We start from the raw sequence: 15,525 nt of genomic DNA on the forward strand, positions 1-15,525 counted from the left end.
GAGAAAGAAAGAGAAAGAAAGAGAGAGAGAGAGAGAGAGAGAGAGAGAGAGAGAGAGAGAGAGAGAGAGGAGGAAGAGAGGAGGAGATACGATTGAAGAATTATAGGAGATTAATTGTGTACTGAGAGGCGTGTTATCGGTGCTAATATACGAACACAGAAGGAGGAAGCCAGGCAGCATGAATGTAGAAAATGTAGACAAAAAACAAGAAAAAAGAAAAAAATTTGTCGTGTAACGAACATAATTCCGCGTTCTGTCTCGCGTGGGATATTTTATATATGCCCTAAAAAGACAAGAAAGGAAATTACTGAACGCACGAGACTTATGACTGTGCCTTTGTCAGTGTCGAATATCAACGGCACTGATTTCGTTTCGGCAACGAGTGCCGTCCGCAGCCACGGTCATCGTCGTCGGTATTAAAAAAGAAGAAATCACGAGAAGAGAGGAGTTGCGATCACAACTCGTAGATGATGGAGAGAAAAAAAATAAGAGAAAAAAAAATGCAATGAATGCGTTTTGTACGACAAACAAGAAACGAATAAAACGATTAAAAAAGAAAATAGAATCGAAAGAAAAGAATTCAATACGCCGGCCGAATGGGTCGTGCAGTGATACTGAAATAGCGGAGAAAAATCGTACGAAGGATACCAAAATTCGCAAATTGTTTAGCTAATTAAAAACTTTTTTAAACGGTTTTCCTATACGTAAACTATATACGTCCATGGTATCTCTCCTATGCTGCGATGCCGTAAATTAGAAAATATGGCAGAGAAACGAGATTACGATATCCTTACTGCTCTTACGGTGTCACTGCGACAATCTTAAGCGACGATGATATATCGTATGTCATTATTTGCTACGCGATCGAACGTGTTCTGGATCGTTTATTCGGCTGCTATCGTGTGTCTCAAACGATCGGGTCACATTACTCAAGTTTGCTGACGTTCATGCGCACTCGGACACGATCGAGATTAATGGATCGGCATAACTAGGGCCGGCCGTGCTTCCAGTATTCTTAAGCCGCAAAGATCCTATTCTTTTTGAAGAAGAACTTCCGATTAAGCTACCTTTTTTCTTCCTTTTTTAATCGATACGCCAATATATACAGTGCCAACGATCGTATCCTAGTGCGCGTGCAAGTGTGTGTACGTGCGTGTGTATGCATGGTGCATGTAATATGTTAAGAGAGAAAGAGAGAGAGAGCGAGAGAGAGAGAGAGAGAAAGCTAGAGAGACGAAAGATACACGCATCTCAAAGCTCAAACAGCGGCTCGCGCGGAGGACCGATCCGAGAATTTGCTTCTCCGGCGAGCTGGCGTCATTATATATAAATATATAAATATAAATATAAATATATATATAAATATAAATATATATACATTTATATAATTCTTTATATACACTGTACCCTCCTCTGATGATAATACTTAACGATAACGATGTTCTATACGTTTGTACGAAAGTATAGCTGTTAAGAGAACGAGATGAGAGATAATTGCTCGTACTGGTTCTTCAGTCTCAAAGTATCGCGTTAGAAAAGAGAAAACGAGAAAATCTTCGAGATCTCTCTTTCCAAGTCAATTATTTATCTCGATAGCGATGATACTCGACTCGTATAATCGTCGTCTAATAATGAAAGCAACGTCACGCTTTGAGACTCTGGAACTCTGCAGGCTCTTTTTAGTGTAATAAATAGAACGAATGTTTTGTATACATATATATGCATACATATATATATGTATGTATATATAGTCGCACGAAATACTGCGCATACTGTCTGTATAATAATGGAACGAAGACGAGTCAACGTTCGATCTTCCCGATATCAGCGGCCCGTTACTCCTAGTTACTCATTTATTAATAATTAATTAAGCCCGTATCTGCCCCTGGGATAACAGCTTCTCGCGAAGAACTATCATGAAAGCGTTTTTCTCTTTTTCTTCACGTAAAGGATCTCTTTCGACATGAAAGATCAACGTATTCATGGAGCTTCCACGACAACTCGATCGTGATATACAAAGTGGCCATATTATTACTGTCACTGTTTTCAGACATGAATGAAACAAATTTCCCACGCAATAATCGATAATAAATTTTTGATACACGTACAAAACGTTTCTTGTGTTTTATCATATTACAATAAAATTACGAAACTCATCAGCGCTGCGACATTATTATATATCAAGGAAAAGTTAAAATTTTAAATATCCTTAGAAATAAAAATAACTACGATAATGGTACGAAACTGCGCATTTTTTATAACCAGGTGAATGGTACATTCAAGAAGATCGAAAAGAGAAAGGATCAGTGTCATAATTCTCAATTAACTATAGGTAACATCGACGAAAGAGCGTGATTTCGTACTTGTCTTCCATCGTGACAAAAGTTTATCACACTGGTACATTTTGCGGTAAGCAAAGCGAAAGTAACTAAAATAATTTGCTCAAGGATCATTGAAAGTTACGCGGTTATAGTCGAATCAGTTCTTCCCAAGCCAATACTCTAGCAATTGTAGTTCAAACCTTAGTATTTATACTCGATATCAACCCTCTTTCCCTTTCAATCATAGCGAGTAATAATTATCAAAGGTAAATATGAGTGTCGAGTGTTTACGATAATAAGTACGATATTATACAGCTGTACGATATTATGTAGCTGTAATAAAGCATAAGGCATACATCCCTTACAGAAATTCATTTTAACACTGAAAACGTTAATACTGGGAAAGAAGCGATTAATTATTTATTTTGCGTAATAAAAACATTAAACAATAGTAATTAATCATTTCTTTCCAGTATTAAATTTCTATAAGGGATATCGTGTTGGATATACGTAGAACGAAGCAGCGAATAACGTCCGCGAAATGTATAAATTACGTAGGCAAAACACGGAAGGCGATTAATTCCTATCCATTTCGCCGCATCAACCATTTCTTCGTGATCGAATATATTCACGTTGTAGAGAGATTTCCTCCAATTTCCTTGTAATCCGATATGATTATTGAGAGCTAGTGGTCGAAGGATTTGAATCGGCCCTGCGTTTGCGCGCGTGAAACAATATGGCGCGTGGCGCGCGGTCGCCGGTCGACGATATAAATATATTTGATCCTCACGACAAATTCACCGATTTCTTTCTCGCACGTGAGTACGATCGCAATCGCGTGCTGCTACGAGGAATGTAACTCGATATCGTTCGCCGCTTATTATACTATATGTGATAAACGGAATAAACGAAGAGCGAGCCGGGAAGCAGCGAAAGGAAGTCCCGGCGATCCCGGCGGTACCGACTATACGGAAGTATTAGACTAAGTTCGACAGTACGTGCTAGTATAAAGTGTCCTTTTATATGAATAAAAGATTTTGTATGTCATCTTGTGTATCTCTGTGTGCACCTCGTTAGGTATTCACTAAATAATCTGCCACCCCCTCCCCCCTTGTTGGCGTATAAATAAAAAATCTCAGTTTGACAAAAAAATAATAAGTTTAGTACTAGTCATTTCAAAAATCTGCATAAATTGTTAATTTTTTATGTAATTCGCCGTGACGTATTATTTGCATTTTGCGTCTATTAGGGCTGCGTTACAAAATTACTGCCACCAACAGTGCCAATGCCGAAAATGTATAGTTTACGATAAGTAAATATATCTCGGAATGATCAAAAAATATAAAAAGTATATTCGAGATTTAATATTGTATATTCTTATTCTATTAACATTGCGCGAAGAAGGATATAAACTTTGAAGAATTATGAGAAAAATTTGGATCTTGTACATACATTTTCAGTCGTTGGAATATTTCATCCATATGCCGGGTTTAATTAGAGCTGCCGACATCAGAAAACAGTTTCTACGTTTCAGTGGAGAGCCGGTTACACGAGCGATTTTACACGAAAATATAAGTATTGGACGGATCCGTCGACGAATACATATAAACGTACACTTCTAACATTTTCACTTTCTCTCTTCAACCGTCAAATATACATATATTTATCACATTTTAAGTTCAAACATTTTTAGGAATTTCAAGCAACGCGAATAGACCTATCGACCTATCGACACCGGGCGGCCGGGTGAAGTATTATGTTCCTAGACGAACACGCGTTGGTAACAGTTGGCAACGCGTGTTTTGACGCATTGTTGAAGTCAGTCAAAGTGGTATTTTCTTTCGGTGTTCGTGCTAGGAAAAGACGTTGCGTTCTGTAATTTCGTGGAAAGATACGCGAAGGAATCGGTGTCAATGAACGATGGAGGCCGGTGCGAGTACGGGTACTCGTACAACGCGATTTATGATGGAAGGTGTCGGCGCCCGAGTGATTCGTGGACCGGAGTGGAAGTGGGGAAAACAGGTTAGGATGAGAGGTTAACTCGCGTTAAACGCGATTTATTTGCGACAACGCGATGCTTTTCTCTCGTAAGATTAATAGCAATAAATACTCTAATGTTTTCTATTTTCTGTAACGATAGCTCAACAATTTTTTTTAGAAAATTGAGCTCGAAAAAAAGTAATTTAATTCGTTGTAAGGTTACTCCGATTATTGTTTATGTCATATAACATTTTTATTTTATTGAATTATAAATTTATTGCGTACTTATTTAAATTACTATTAAATTTTATAATATTATATATAAATATACATGATTTTTAATGAGCAGATAATTATATAAAAATTGGAGTAACAGCTTTGTTTTGAATCATGTATATTTTACTGATAATACTTGCCATATTGTTAAGAAACTTCCTTGCATTAATAATAAATTTAAAGCATATTTTAATTGTTGTTTTCCAATGTTGTTTAAAAGGATGGTGGAGAAGGTCATGTGGGTACCGTAAGAAATTTTGAGTCACCAGAAGAGGTTGTGGTTGTCTGGGATAATGGCACAGCAGCCAATTATCGATGTTCTGGAGCCTTTGATTTGCGTATTCTGGATTCTGCACCAACGGGAGTGAAACATGATGGCACAATGTGTGATACTTGTCGTCAGCAGCCTATTTTTGGTATCAGATGGAAATGTGCTGAATGTGGCAACTACGATCTTTGTTCCATTTGCTATCATGGAGATAAACATCATTTACGACACAGATTTTTCCGTATTGCTACACCAGGAAGTGAAAGAGTTTTACTAGAGCCTCGTAGGAAAAGCAAAAAGGTATAAATAATGATTCTCAATTTTGTTATTTGAAAATTACTTGTGGTATCATGTTCTAACAATTAATATTTTATTGTAGATTGGAATTCGTGGTATATTCCCTGGTGCAAGAGTTGTACGAGGTGTGGACTGGCAATGGGAAGATCAGGATGGTGGAAACGGTCGCCGAGGAAAAGTTAATGAAATACAAGATTGGTCTGCAGCTAGTCCACGTTCAGCGGCTTATGTTATTTGGGATAATGGTGCTAAAAATTTATATAGAGTCGGCTTTGAAGGAATGGTTAGTATTAGAATATAAAATACTTTATATTAAAAATAGTTTAAAATGTTTTATATAAAAATTGCTTTTCGTTATTGTATATATTGTATATATATATATGTTTTTTTTATATCTAGGCTGATTTAAAAGTGGTTAGTGACGCAAAAGGACAAACGGTATATAGAGATCATTTACCATTACTAGGAGAACAAGGTCCAGGCCGAACAGGACCTCATGGTTTGCAAATCGGTGATCAGGTAAATAGTTCATTTATGATATATCTGTCATGCGTAAAAAAGCACACAATGTAAAACATTTAAAAATTATAATTATTTTTTATATTTACAGGTTAATGTTGATTTAGAGTTAGAAATTGTGCAATCGTTACAACATGGCCATGGAGGCTGGACAGATGGCATGTTTGAGTGTCTTGGTACTACAGGAACGGTTGTCGGTATCGATGAAGATCATGATATTGTTGTTTCATATCCAAGTGGTAATCGATGGACTTTTAATCCTGCTGTACTTACCAAAGTTCAGATACCCGTTCCTGTTACTAGTTCGAGTTCCGACAATCAGACATTTGCTGTTGGAGATTTAGTTCAAATATGCCATGATATAGAAAAAATTAAATTACTCCAGCGTGGTCATGGGGAATGGGCTGAGGCAATGGCTCCAGTAAGTATTTCAAAACAAAACTGTTGAATGTAATTCTATTTGTTTTTATATCTTATAATTAATTCTGAATGATTTTTTGTAGACTTTAGGAAAAATAGGTAGAGTACAACAAATATATCATGATGGAGACTTAAAAGTGGAAGTTTGTAGTACATCGTGGACATATAATCCTCAAGCTGTCACAAAAGTTGCTAGTAGCGATGGAAGTGTTCCAGGAAATAGTAGTGGTGGTAAGTGTAATAAACTAAACTAATTAGCTATTTCATAAATTATATACTTCTAGTTTAATGTATGAAGTAATTTATACTTTATTTTATTTTCTAGAACGATTATCAGCATTATTAAAGAAATTATTTGAGACACATGTTTCTGGTGACGTTAATGAAGAATTAGTAAAAACTGCAGCGAATGGCGACGCCACTAAATGCGAAGAATGCTTAAAAAGACCGGAAGCCGATGTTAACGGTGTATTCGCTGGTCACACTGCCTTGCAAGCTGCGAGTCAAAACGGTCATTTGGAAGTTATTAAAATACTTCTCCGGTTCAGTGCAGACGTAGAAATGGAAGTAAGTATTTTTTACAAATCGGATGAAGATAACGTACATATTAGATTGCATTCTTTTACTTATATCGTATTCTTAAAAAAATAGGATAAAGATGGTGATAGAGCCGTACATCATGCTGCTTTTGGAGATGAGCCAGGTGTTATGGCGCTTCTCGCTGGTGCCGGCGCCGATTTAAATGCTCGAAATAAAAGACGTCAGACTGCTCTTCATATCGCAGTTAATAAAGGACACGCTGGTGTTGTGCGAACTTTATTGGAGTTAGGCTGCCATCCGAGTTTACAGGTAAGTGCATGTAATTATTATTTTATACTAGCACAAATCTTATTTAGCATTCATTTTTAGAATGCTATATATCTTGCTAAATGTTTACTATATATTATACGAATTAAATTCTACCACTGTATTAGATATACTTTGGAATATTGTGCAATAAAAAAAAAATTTTAACTACAGGCTTCCACGTATAATAGTCTTATTATATTTACGTAAGTTTATATAATTATTTAATAATAATTATTTATAATAAATAGATTATTTTTAATGTGTCAGTGAAAATAGTTCTGATAATGATGAATAAGATAATATTTTTATTTTCTTATTTAAAATTTTTTTAATAATGCTTCATATAAATTTTTATAATATATAGTAGCAAATATTTTATATGTATAAACGTTATATTAATATTTTATTAATAATTATGATCAGAGAAATTGCAAAGAGTCAACTCCGATACATAAGCTTAAAACAATTCTGTTTATACAGTCGCGAAGTAAATCAACGACTTAGAGAAAACCGCGGGTTTATTGTAGGAGATTGTACTGGAATGAAATCTCGTGAAATATAACCATAGGCGGAGGTTTCGGTGGCGGGCCGCAAGGGAGGATAAAGGAAAGAAGGGTAGGGGTTGTTTATTTTATTCTTGAACTGTCTGAACATGATATATTTGTGGTATTCCGCCCTCCAATGATTTATGCCGGTCTGAAACTGCGTAAACGAACACCTCCTGCTATAACCCTTTTTCCTCTCTCTTTCAACATTTTATTTCGTTTTCCTTCTCTCATTCGTATCCGATGTGCAACTCTTTTTGCAACATGTAATTCCATTGTTTAATGGCTAATTGTAAATTACGTAATTTATAGCGGATTAAGTTTTCTATTTCGATAAAAATTTACTAAAGCACTTTATATTTTATAAAATAATTTTTAATTTAAAAAAAAAAATGTTTTTAGTTTGCAAAAAGATTCTGTATTATTCACATATGTAATAGTTATTAAATTTAAAAGATAAAAGAAAGAAAAAAAAGTATTTTTATGAAGTAGTTTTTGGGTACATTATATTCTACTTGCAAATTTATGATGTTTTATATATGTATTGAAAACATAAATATTTATTTTTCTTTCTTGTTGTGAAAACATTTTATATAGTCAAATATATAACGGCACCGCAAACGCGGCTTGCTCAGAATAAAGAAAATAAATTTGAGTAGAGGCGCGAAGGAGACATAACAAGGGCAAAGAAAATAAAATGAAAGAGAGCAGAAGGATTACGAAGGATAAAAGGAAAAAAGTGAATAGTGTTGAAGAAAGAAGGAGATTCCAATCAGGATACATATTACTCTTCTTGTTGTTATTTAAGAACAGAATTTGTAGGGTTCTCTATAACCGCGTACGCTGTATTTTATCATTGATGGCATCAGAAATGCTTGTGAATCCTCTTCGCGTTAAACGATCAACTGTGTAAGTGTTTACTGATATTGCAAGTGCTTAAATCATTGACATACTATATTTTATCATCTTCACATGTACAGTCGTATTACGTTTGATTTATTTTCCTTTCGTTTGATATGCAGTTTTATTTTTAGATACCTATATTATGCTAAGTGTAACTTATTTTGCTTTCATAATTTTACATTGACTATTTCTCATTATTTTTTGATACTTGTGTGATATTTGCGCACGAGTGCCGGATGTGCGAATGTGAATTAGTGTTAATTCACCTTTGTTACACGAGTATCTCCTCATTTGCAGGAGACTTAATTAATTCAGTTATCTGCCTCGAGGAAGCCTCGAATTCCACCTGCGTTACGAGTGTCGCGGGATTGTGTTTGAGAATACGTGTTGCGCATAATCAAGACGCGCTGTGTATATTTGGTGCTCTAGCAATGGGGTATAACACTGCGGATCCCTATTTCCCTTCGAAATAATTCGAAACCTGAAGACAACTAGGAAATGTTTTCTGTGATAAACAACATTTACGTGCTCGGCATTTATTGACGACCGTTTCTTCCATATTATTTCTAAAATTATCCTAGAATATTCTAAAAAGATTTTCTCTAGTTGTAAAGATTTTTCACTGTTATGTTTGATTTAGAAACACATAATTTTTTAAATATAAAGTAACGTTTCTATAAACATTATTTTATAAATGTACAGAAATTTGTTTGAAGAGTTTGTTAAAAATGTGTATATAAGTAATTACATTAAATTAAAAATCGCAAAAGCTTTTTCTTCCGCCAACAGTTTACAGAAGTAATTAAGAAAGTTAGGCAATAGCCTTCTCATTTTCATAATCACCGCACAAAATGGTATAAATTAACAGTAAATGTAAATCAACGGTGTTTTTACGCGATGCCAGGGTGTATTGCGACCGTCGTGAAATACCGTTCATATATTTCATCAGGCATAAGACTCGCGAAAATATGCTTGCATTAGCGCTCGCGAAATTACGCTTCATGTCTGTTTCTTCTCAGTTACGCTCTTATTCCACATTTACAGCCGACATTTGCATAATTGCTCTTTTTAAAAGCAATAAGAAACTTCTTGATAAAAAATTATTTGTTGTTGAAACACAAAGCTTTTAAAAAGTTTTATTATTTAATTTATTTTTATCTTTCTCTATGGAATATCTTTCCATAAAAGCAATAAAAGTCACAAAACTGTAATTGAAGTATCATCGCTCTTGTTTGATATTTACAACATTTATATGTAATTGTTATTTTATGGTATCTCTACCGATAATTTTTCTTATTTTATTCTCTCGCAGAAGTTTTTAAAAGAAAACTTTTTCTCTCGACGTTGCCATCATCGAGCGTACTCTTCGTGAAGAAATACAATTTCAACGATCACGTACGTATGTAGCAGACAAGAAAGGCAGACTTTCGCGTTCGGCACGTGCGCGAAATTTCGACAAGTCGATCCGACAATACCGGCGTGGATAGAGGGAGGGAGTGGAAGGACGAGGAGAATTTTTGCGATCACGCTATCATCCTGTCTGCTTCGTTGAAGGATCGGACTAATCGAAATACCGGACGTCTTTGGAGTTGATACGTGTGTAGGTACTCTCTGCGGAAGTAGCAACCCCTCATTGCTACTGTAAAAATTGGGCTAGTCATTCTCATGGTTTTCGTTGTTCATTTCGGGATATCCTAGGAAAAATATTGAGATGGTTCGGCTGTAAAGATAAATATCAATTTATCTTTGATATTGATTGTTCGTCTTCTCTTTTTCTTACGACTGTATAATTGAAATGAAGACACTTTGAAAATTATCGTTATGGTCTGAATGAAAGAGAGAGAGATTAGTAAGAGATTATTTATTTTTAATAATATACTAGATTTTTATAATGTTTGCTATATAATAGAAAACCATCTGTCTGCTATAACAGTTGTCGACGTGTGTGAGTGTATTGTGTGTATTTCGGCCAATGAGGATTAATCGCTTTCGAGAAACTGCGTCCTCTCATAATTTTGTGCAATTCAATATATCCAACATGACGTTTCAGCCGAAACCATTCTGTTTTACGAGCGCAGTCAGGACATACTGTACACGCAATAATTGAGTTCAATTGTGTTCGCTACGTGGCCAGTACCGTTGAATGCCTAAAACAAATCATAGACAATCTACATGAATTCGATTGAATATTATCAATAATAACTGACGCTTCGATTGATTACAGTAATTTTTTTTCGTTTTAACACTCATACTTCGTACGATATCCTATTGAAATATGGATAATTGCAGGATTTAATGGGATTAATTTTTGATTCCTTCGTTAGTTATTTCCTTTGGTAGTCGTATTCGTGCGAAAATCCTTGAGGAGTAACGAGGCTCAAGGGACAAAGATGCGAGTAATACAATTCGATAGTTCTTGACTCTATCGTGCGAATAATGCATTCAATTGAACCGGTAGTCTGCGTCGATGCGACCGTCTTATACCGTGGAAAAAGTGGTTCGTTTCGGAATGGGAGATGCGATGCTCCGCGGGGGGTTGAAATCGAAGAAAGAGTGCCTATAGTTTCGTGACCCTTATTACAAATCCAATATCCACCTATACGTCTCTCCCTCTTTCGCTCTTTCTCTTCTCGATCCATCTTAACGTTATCGCCTATAGCCGCATCCTTACTACGACGTTGCTATAAAACATATTCGCTGACAGCGACAATATTCCCTTCGGTGTTGCAGACTCGACAGAAGTAACACTCTTGGGCCACATATTCACGCAGAAAATGCCTACTCGCGCGAGAGTGATCGAGTCGACAGTTTGATAGTTTGCGAGCAATCCGGCAATTGAAATATTTATGCGCATTATTATTTAACATTACATTATACAAACTCTCTCTCTCTCTTTCTCTCTCTCTCTCTCTCTCTCTCTCTCTCTCTCTCTCTCTCTCATGAGGTTACTTTATACTATTTTATTTTGCAATTTTTTTGCACTTATATTTTAACGGCAGAAAGATTCATACGATATTACGTTTATACAGTTTGCTTTTTATCTTCCTTTTCATTCTCCTGTCTCACTAATTTTTCCATTATTATCATGGTACATTGTTCCATTTCGTTCTAACATTTTTCTACTGTAACATTGTCCCATTTATCTCTTAATAAACTATTCTTTATTTTTATAGATATACTTTATTTTATAGTTAACAACTCACTTTTAGAATCTCGATTAATTTGTAGAATTGATTTTTCCGAATAAATCCTTTTTTTAGAATCTTTAGATATACATTTTAAAAGTATGCTAACGATTAGATCATTAATTTTACAAAGATTTATCCTTTGTTCTTTAATAAACTTTATATTTTTCGTGTTAGTGTTTAATTAAAAGCAAATAATTTTCAAATGTTCTTTAAAAGCTTAGGGAATAAATATTCCATCTGTATCTTATACCTGTCTAAACCGAAAAGCCTTTGGGGCCGATAGAATTCAGAAGCTTCTTTTTCAAAGAATGTGATATACTTCTATGTAGCTGCTGCGTACTATTCCCAGCATGCATTGCCATTCGCTTCCTCCCAGAATAGCAAACTACCTCGTTGGTAGTCGAAAAATGCTTCAGTCCCAGGCCAATCCCTCAAGAAGAACATGGACAGAGCGTTTTAAATAAATACCTGAATAGATTCTCTGTGTAAACGGATTTAACACTTCGCTTTTACAATATAGAAAATACGTTCCGAAAAGTATTCTTGCATTCTGCATACGTTTTCGTGAGTAGAATCTCGTTCTGATTGCAGTCTTTCGATATGTTTGTTTTGGATGTAAAACAGATATATGATCTGTTTTCTAATTTTCCAAGAAATTTTATACTGAAATTTTATGTACCTTTTGAATTGTTGAAATTTTCTTGGAAAATGCATGTCGTTGGTAGAACGTAGTTTGCTAGGCAGCTTGATCTTCGGACTATGGAAATGAATGTAATCTGAATACGTCTTATCGATGGTTGGTTCATGTCGACATTTTTGTTAGAAGTTGAACTAGTTTGTATTCGGTTGATGTAAGGGATCATGACAAGAGCTTGTGCTTATACATGTACCACAGTCGGCGCGATGTTGGGCTTAGAACGTCAGGAGAACAGGGTCGTAAAACGGGAAGCGTATTATACTGTTAGTAGCCAAGCGGGCAAAGTACACGTTGATTATTTTTACAGTTACGGCGATGTTTCGCGAGTCTAGACTACGAGTTAAAATAGAATGGATGTTTCAAAATGGCTTTGATGCATTGTGCGAAAGGGTTTTTAATCGATATAACTCTACGAAAACGTAAAGTGTATTCTATTCTCAAAAGATTAAAAAATAACTGATTAAAAAATTCGATTCTCTCTTTTCTATATTGTTATACTAAAAACTGTTATACTAAAAAGAAGGAGTATATAAAGGAATAGAAAAATAGAAGGAATAGTAGATGAATTTTATTGTATTCTTTTCTTCGATATTATTATATATTGGGAAATTAAGTTATAGAACGGAATGCTTCTGTCTATACAATAGACGGGACAGATATGTTATATTTCACACTCAACGAAAAATCTGTTGGGATCCGAAATGTTCACTAAAGGCCACAATAACAATGCGACTCGCGTTGTTCAGAGCGACATTAAACTTGCCACGGTGATTAAGGGGTGGCTCCGCTTGGCGACGGTGGTAACGCAAGAACAAGAAACAGCAACAAACTCTTAGGCGGTGCCTGCTGTACTCAAGTACTTAGGCGGAGAGTCCCTTCGTGGAATAGCGACCGTGCAAGTGACGGGCTGCAGCACTCAACCTCCAAAACTTAAGCGTGTTTATGCTAGCCTCGCCACTTGCGGCTCTCTGAGGGGTGATTCGGCAGCTGCCTCCCAAGGATTAGCACAGAGTCCTTCGAGACATTGCTCTGATAACACGCAACAGTGGCTTTTTCATTGAGATAAGCTTATGATGACCATTCGCTTTCTTTCGCGCAAATTATTTCACTTCTGTCGAATCTAGATTTTTATTGTATCGTTATGAATATATTGTGTAATCAATAATTTTGCTGAAGAGATACAAAAATTTAATTTATTAGACTCGTGGGATTAAATATTTGGAAAGTTGATTTGTTTATGGTCAAACGAGCAATGAGCGGCGAGGAGCTGATTCCGAATCAATGAATAATCCTCGATTTTCCGCATCGTTATGGGTCGCGACATCGTATTCGAAGTTTGGATGAAACTTGTGATACAATGACAGTTAGTAGTAACATTCGATATTCTACAGTCATAAACCTGCGGGAAGGTCTGTGGATGTATAGCCTTCCCTCTGTTACTTCTTCCTTGCCGTTTCTCTCTCCCCTCTTTCCTTTCCTCCTCTTTGGTTTGCTTAGATATTCGTAAATGCGTCTGCAATGTGTTGGTGCACATTTGTATGGCGTTATTGCGTATTAACGCGGCTTGACGCGAACTCAATGAAGTCTAGAAAGTTAGCTCATAAATTCCGCCTGATATTCGTACATGAGATGCGTTATAGTCTGCGTTATCGATGATACTAAATGAAGGTTTGTAACTTCGATAATAAAATTTTGTTTCGCGTAACTTGTACGAGTTAACACCCGATATGGTATCGCACGTTTGCATGCACAGATAAATATGCTGTGAGTATACTGCATGTATACGAATTATGTATACTGATATGTATCGACTATGACGTAGAAAGTTATAGCGAAATTTATATTACATACTTATAATATCACGTAAAAACATGAGATTACGTTAACCGGACGCAAGGTTTGTGTACGTTTTATATAAATACAGTATTTGCAATAACCCTGGATTTGCGTTGCGCCAGAACCATTACGTGTTGTTCTAAAATGGATCGAGGCAGATTGCCTGAAATAACAATGGTATCAGGAGATAAAGTATTATCGCCCTTCCTCTCAGTTTGCCGGTCTACCTTTCTCCTCTTTCGTCTCTCTCGTTTTAGTCCCTCACGATCATGGAAATCATTTCGAATTTTTTCAATTTTCACACGCGCTAAAAATTAATTCTCTTTTGTCAAGAGATTTTTTTATTCCGCGATGTGATTTCAATTAATTTCATTCTTGCTGACATTTCAGTTGAATCATTTATTTGTATTTGGTTTTTTAAAAACTAGGGGAGCAATGCTGACTCATAAGTACTGTATAATTGAAATTTATCGTATTTTTATTACGGAACATGGATTGTATAAAATAAATGGATAGCTTTGGTCACAGAGTGACCAAATGTTTCGAGGTTTTGCGATCGTTTCACATAGCGCTTTCATTTCTATTCAATCTGCCTTAGTTTCCCGATACGACATAACATCGCTACGTGACAGAATTTATTCGCATGTTAGATGTTAAATGTTTCATTGCGCGTATCTTTAACGAGATTGGGGCAATTTGAGTATTTTACAGGGTCTTATATTCGTCTTTCAAATTTCCTAGCAGAATTCATACAGGTAATAAAATTTTATAGACACGAACATAGTTTCTCTACTTGCTTTAGAACGAGCCAATTTTGTGAAAATGAACATATTATTATCTCTAAATTAAACTCAAATCGAATTTTCATTATTTTACGTTATCGCATTTGAAATCGGTTTAATTAATGGAAATTATTTTGTTAATTGTAATTATTATGTTGTTGTAATGATATATTTAAGTTTCATCTTTTCAAAATAATTTTAATCTCTCAATTTATGTATAATATACATATGTTTACCAATATAATGCATAATAAAATGTAAACACGGGAAAAGTTTTTAAGATTCTCTCATTTAATGTTGAGGAAGTTTATTTGCCTTTTATGTGTCTTTGGAGTCTCATTGTTCAGATACTGGAACTTGTGCTACACAGTAATAAATGTTTTGGTAAATAAGTATACATTTATATAAGATAGAAAGATAGAGAATACTGCAGATTGATAGTTATTAAATATATTGGTTTTACTTTATTCCCGGTTTGTTTTTGTATCGAATTTTGTAAATACGCGTCACATGCCTTAATTTACGTTTTATTTTGCTTGTGCGAATATATTTATATATTTTTTATTTAATATAACCTAATATAGTACATTTCTCTATTATCATTCCTTCACAAATTTTTTTAATGAAACATATATCGACACCAT

General features: G+C 35.2%; 1 protein-coding gene across 1 annotated transcript in view; it reads left to right on the forward strand.

The window, feature by feature from the left end:
* Positions 1-4,161: 4,161 nt before the first annotated feature.
* The window catches only part of mib1 (E3 ubiquitin-protein ligase mind bomb 1), a 391,483-nt gene continuing 380,119 nt past the window's right edge, over positions 4,162-15,525 (forward strand). Inside the window, exons 1-8 of the mRNA XM_018543427.1 lie at positions 4,162-4,343; positions 4,798-5,145; positions 5,225-5,425; positions 5,542-5,661; positions 5,753-6,082; positions 6,165-6,312; positions 6,407-6,648; positions 6,733-6,930. Of these exons, the coding sequence (XP_018398929.1) occupies positions 4,242-4,343; positions 4,798-5,145; positions 5,225-5,425; positions 5,542-5,661; positions 5,753-6,082; positions 6,165-6,312; positions 6,407-6,648; positions 6,733-6,930 (1,689 nt within the window). The 5' untranslated portion in view covers positions 4,162-4,241. The remainder of the gene's footprint in view (positions 4,344-4,797; positions 5,146-5,224; positions 5,426-5,541; positions 5,662-5,752; positions 6,083-6,164; positions 6,313-6,406; positions 6,649-6,732; positions 6,931-15,525) is intronic.

The sequence above is a fragment of the Cyphomyrmex costatus genome, unplaced genomic scaffold, assembly GCF_001594065.2.
Source record: "Cyphomyrmex costatus isolate MS0001 unplaced genomic scaffold, Ccosl1.0 scaffold374, whole genome shotgun sequence".
Classification (NCBI taxonomy): domain Eukaryota; kingdom Metazoa; phylum Arthropoda; class Insecta; order Hymenoptera; family Formicidae; genus Cyphomyrmex; species Cyphomyrmex costatus.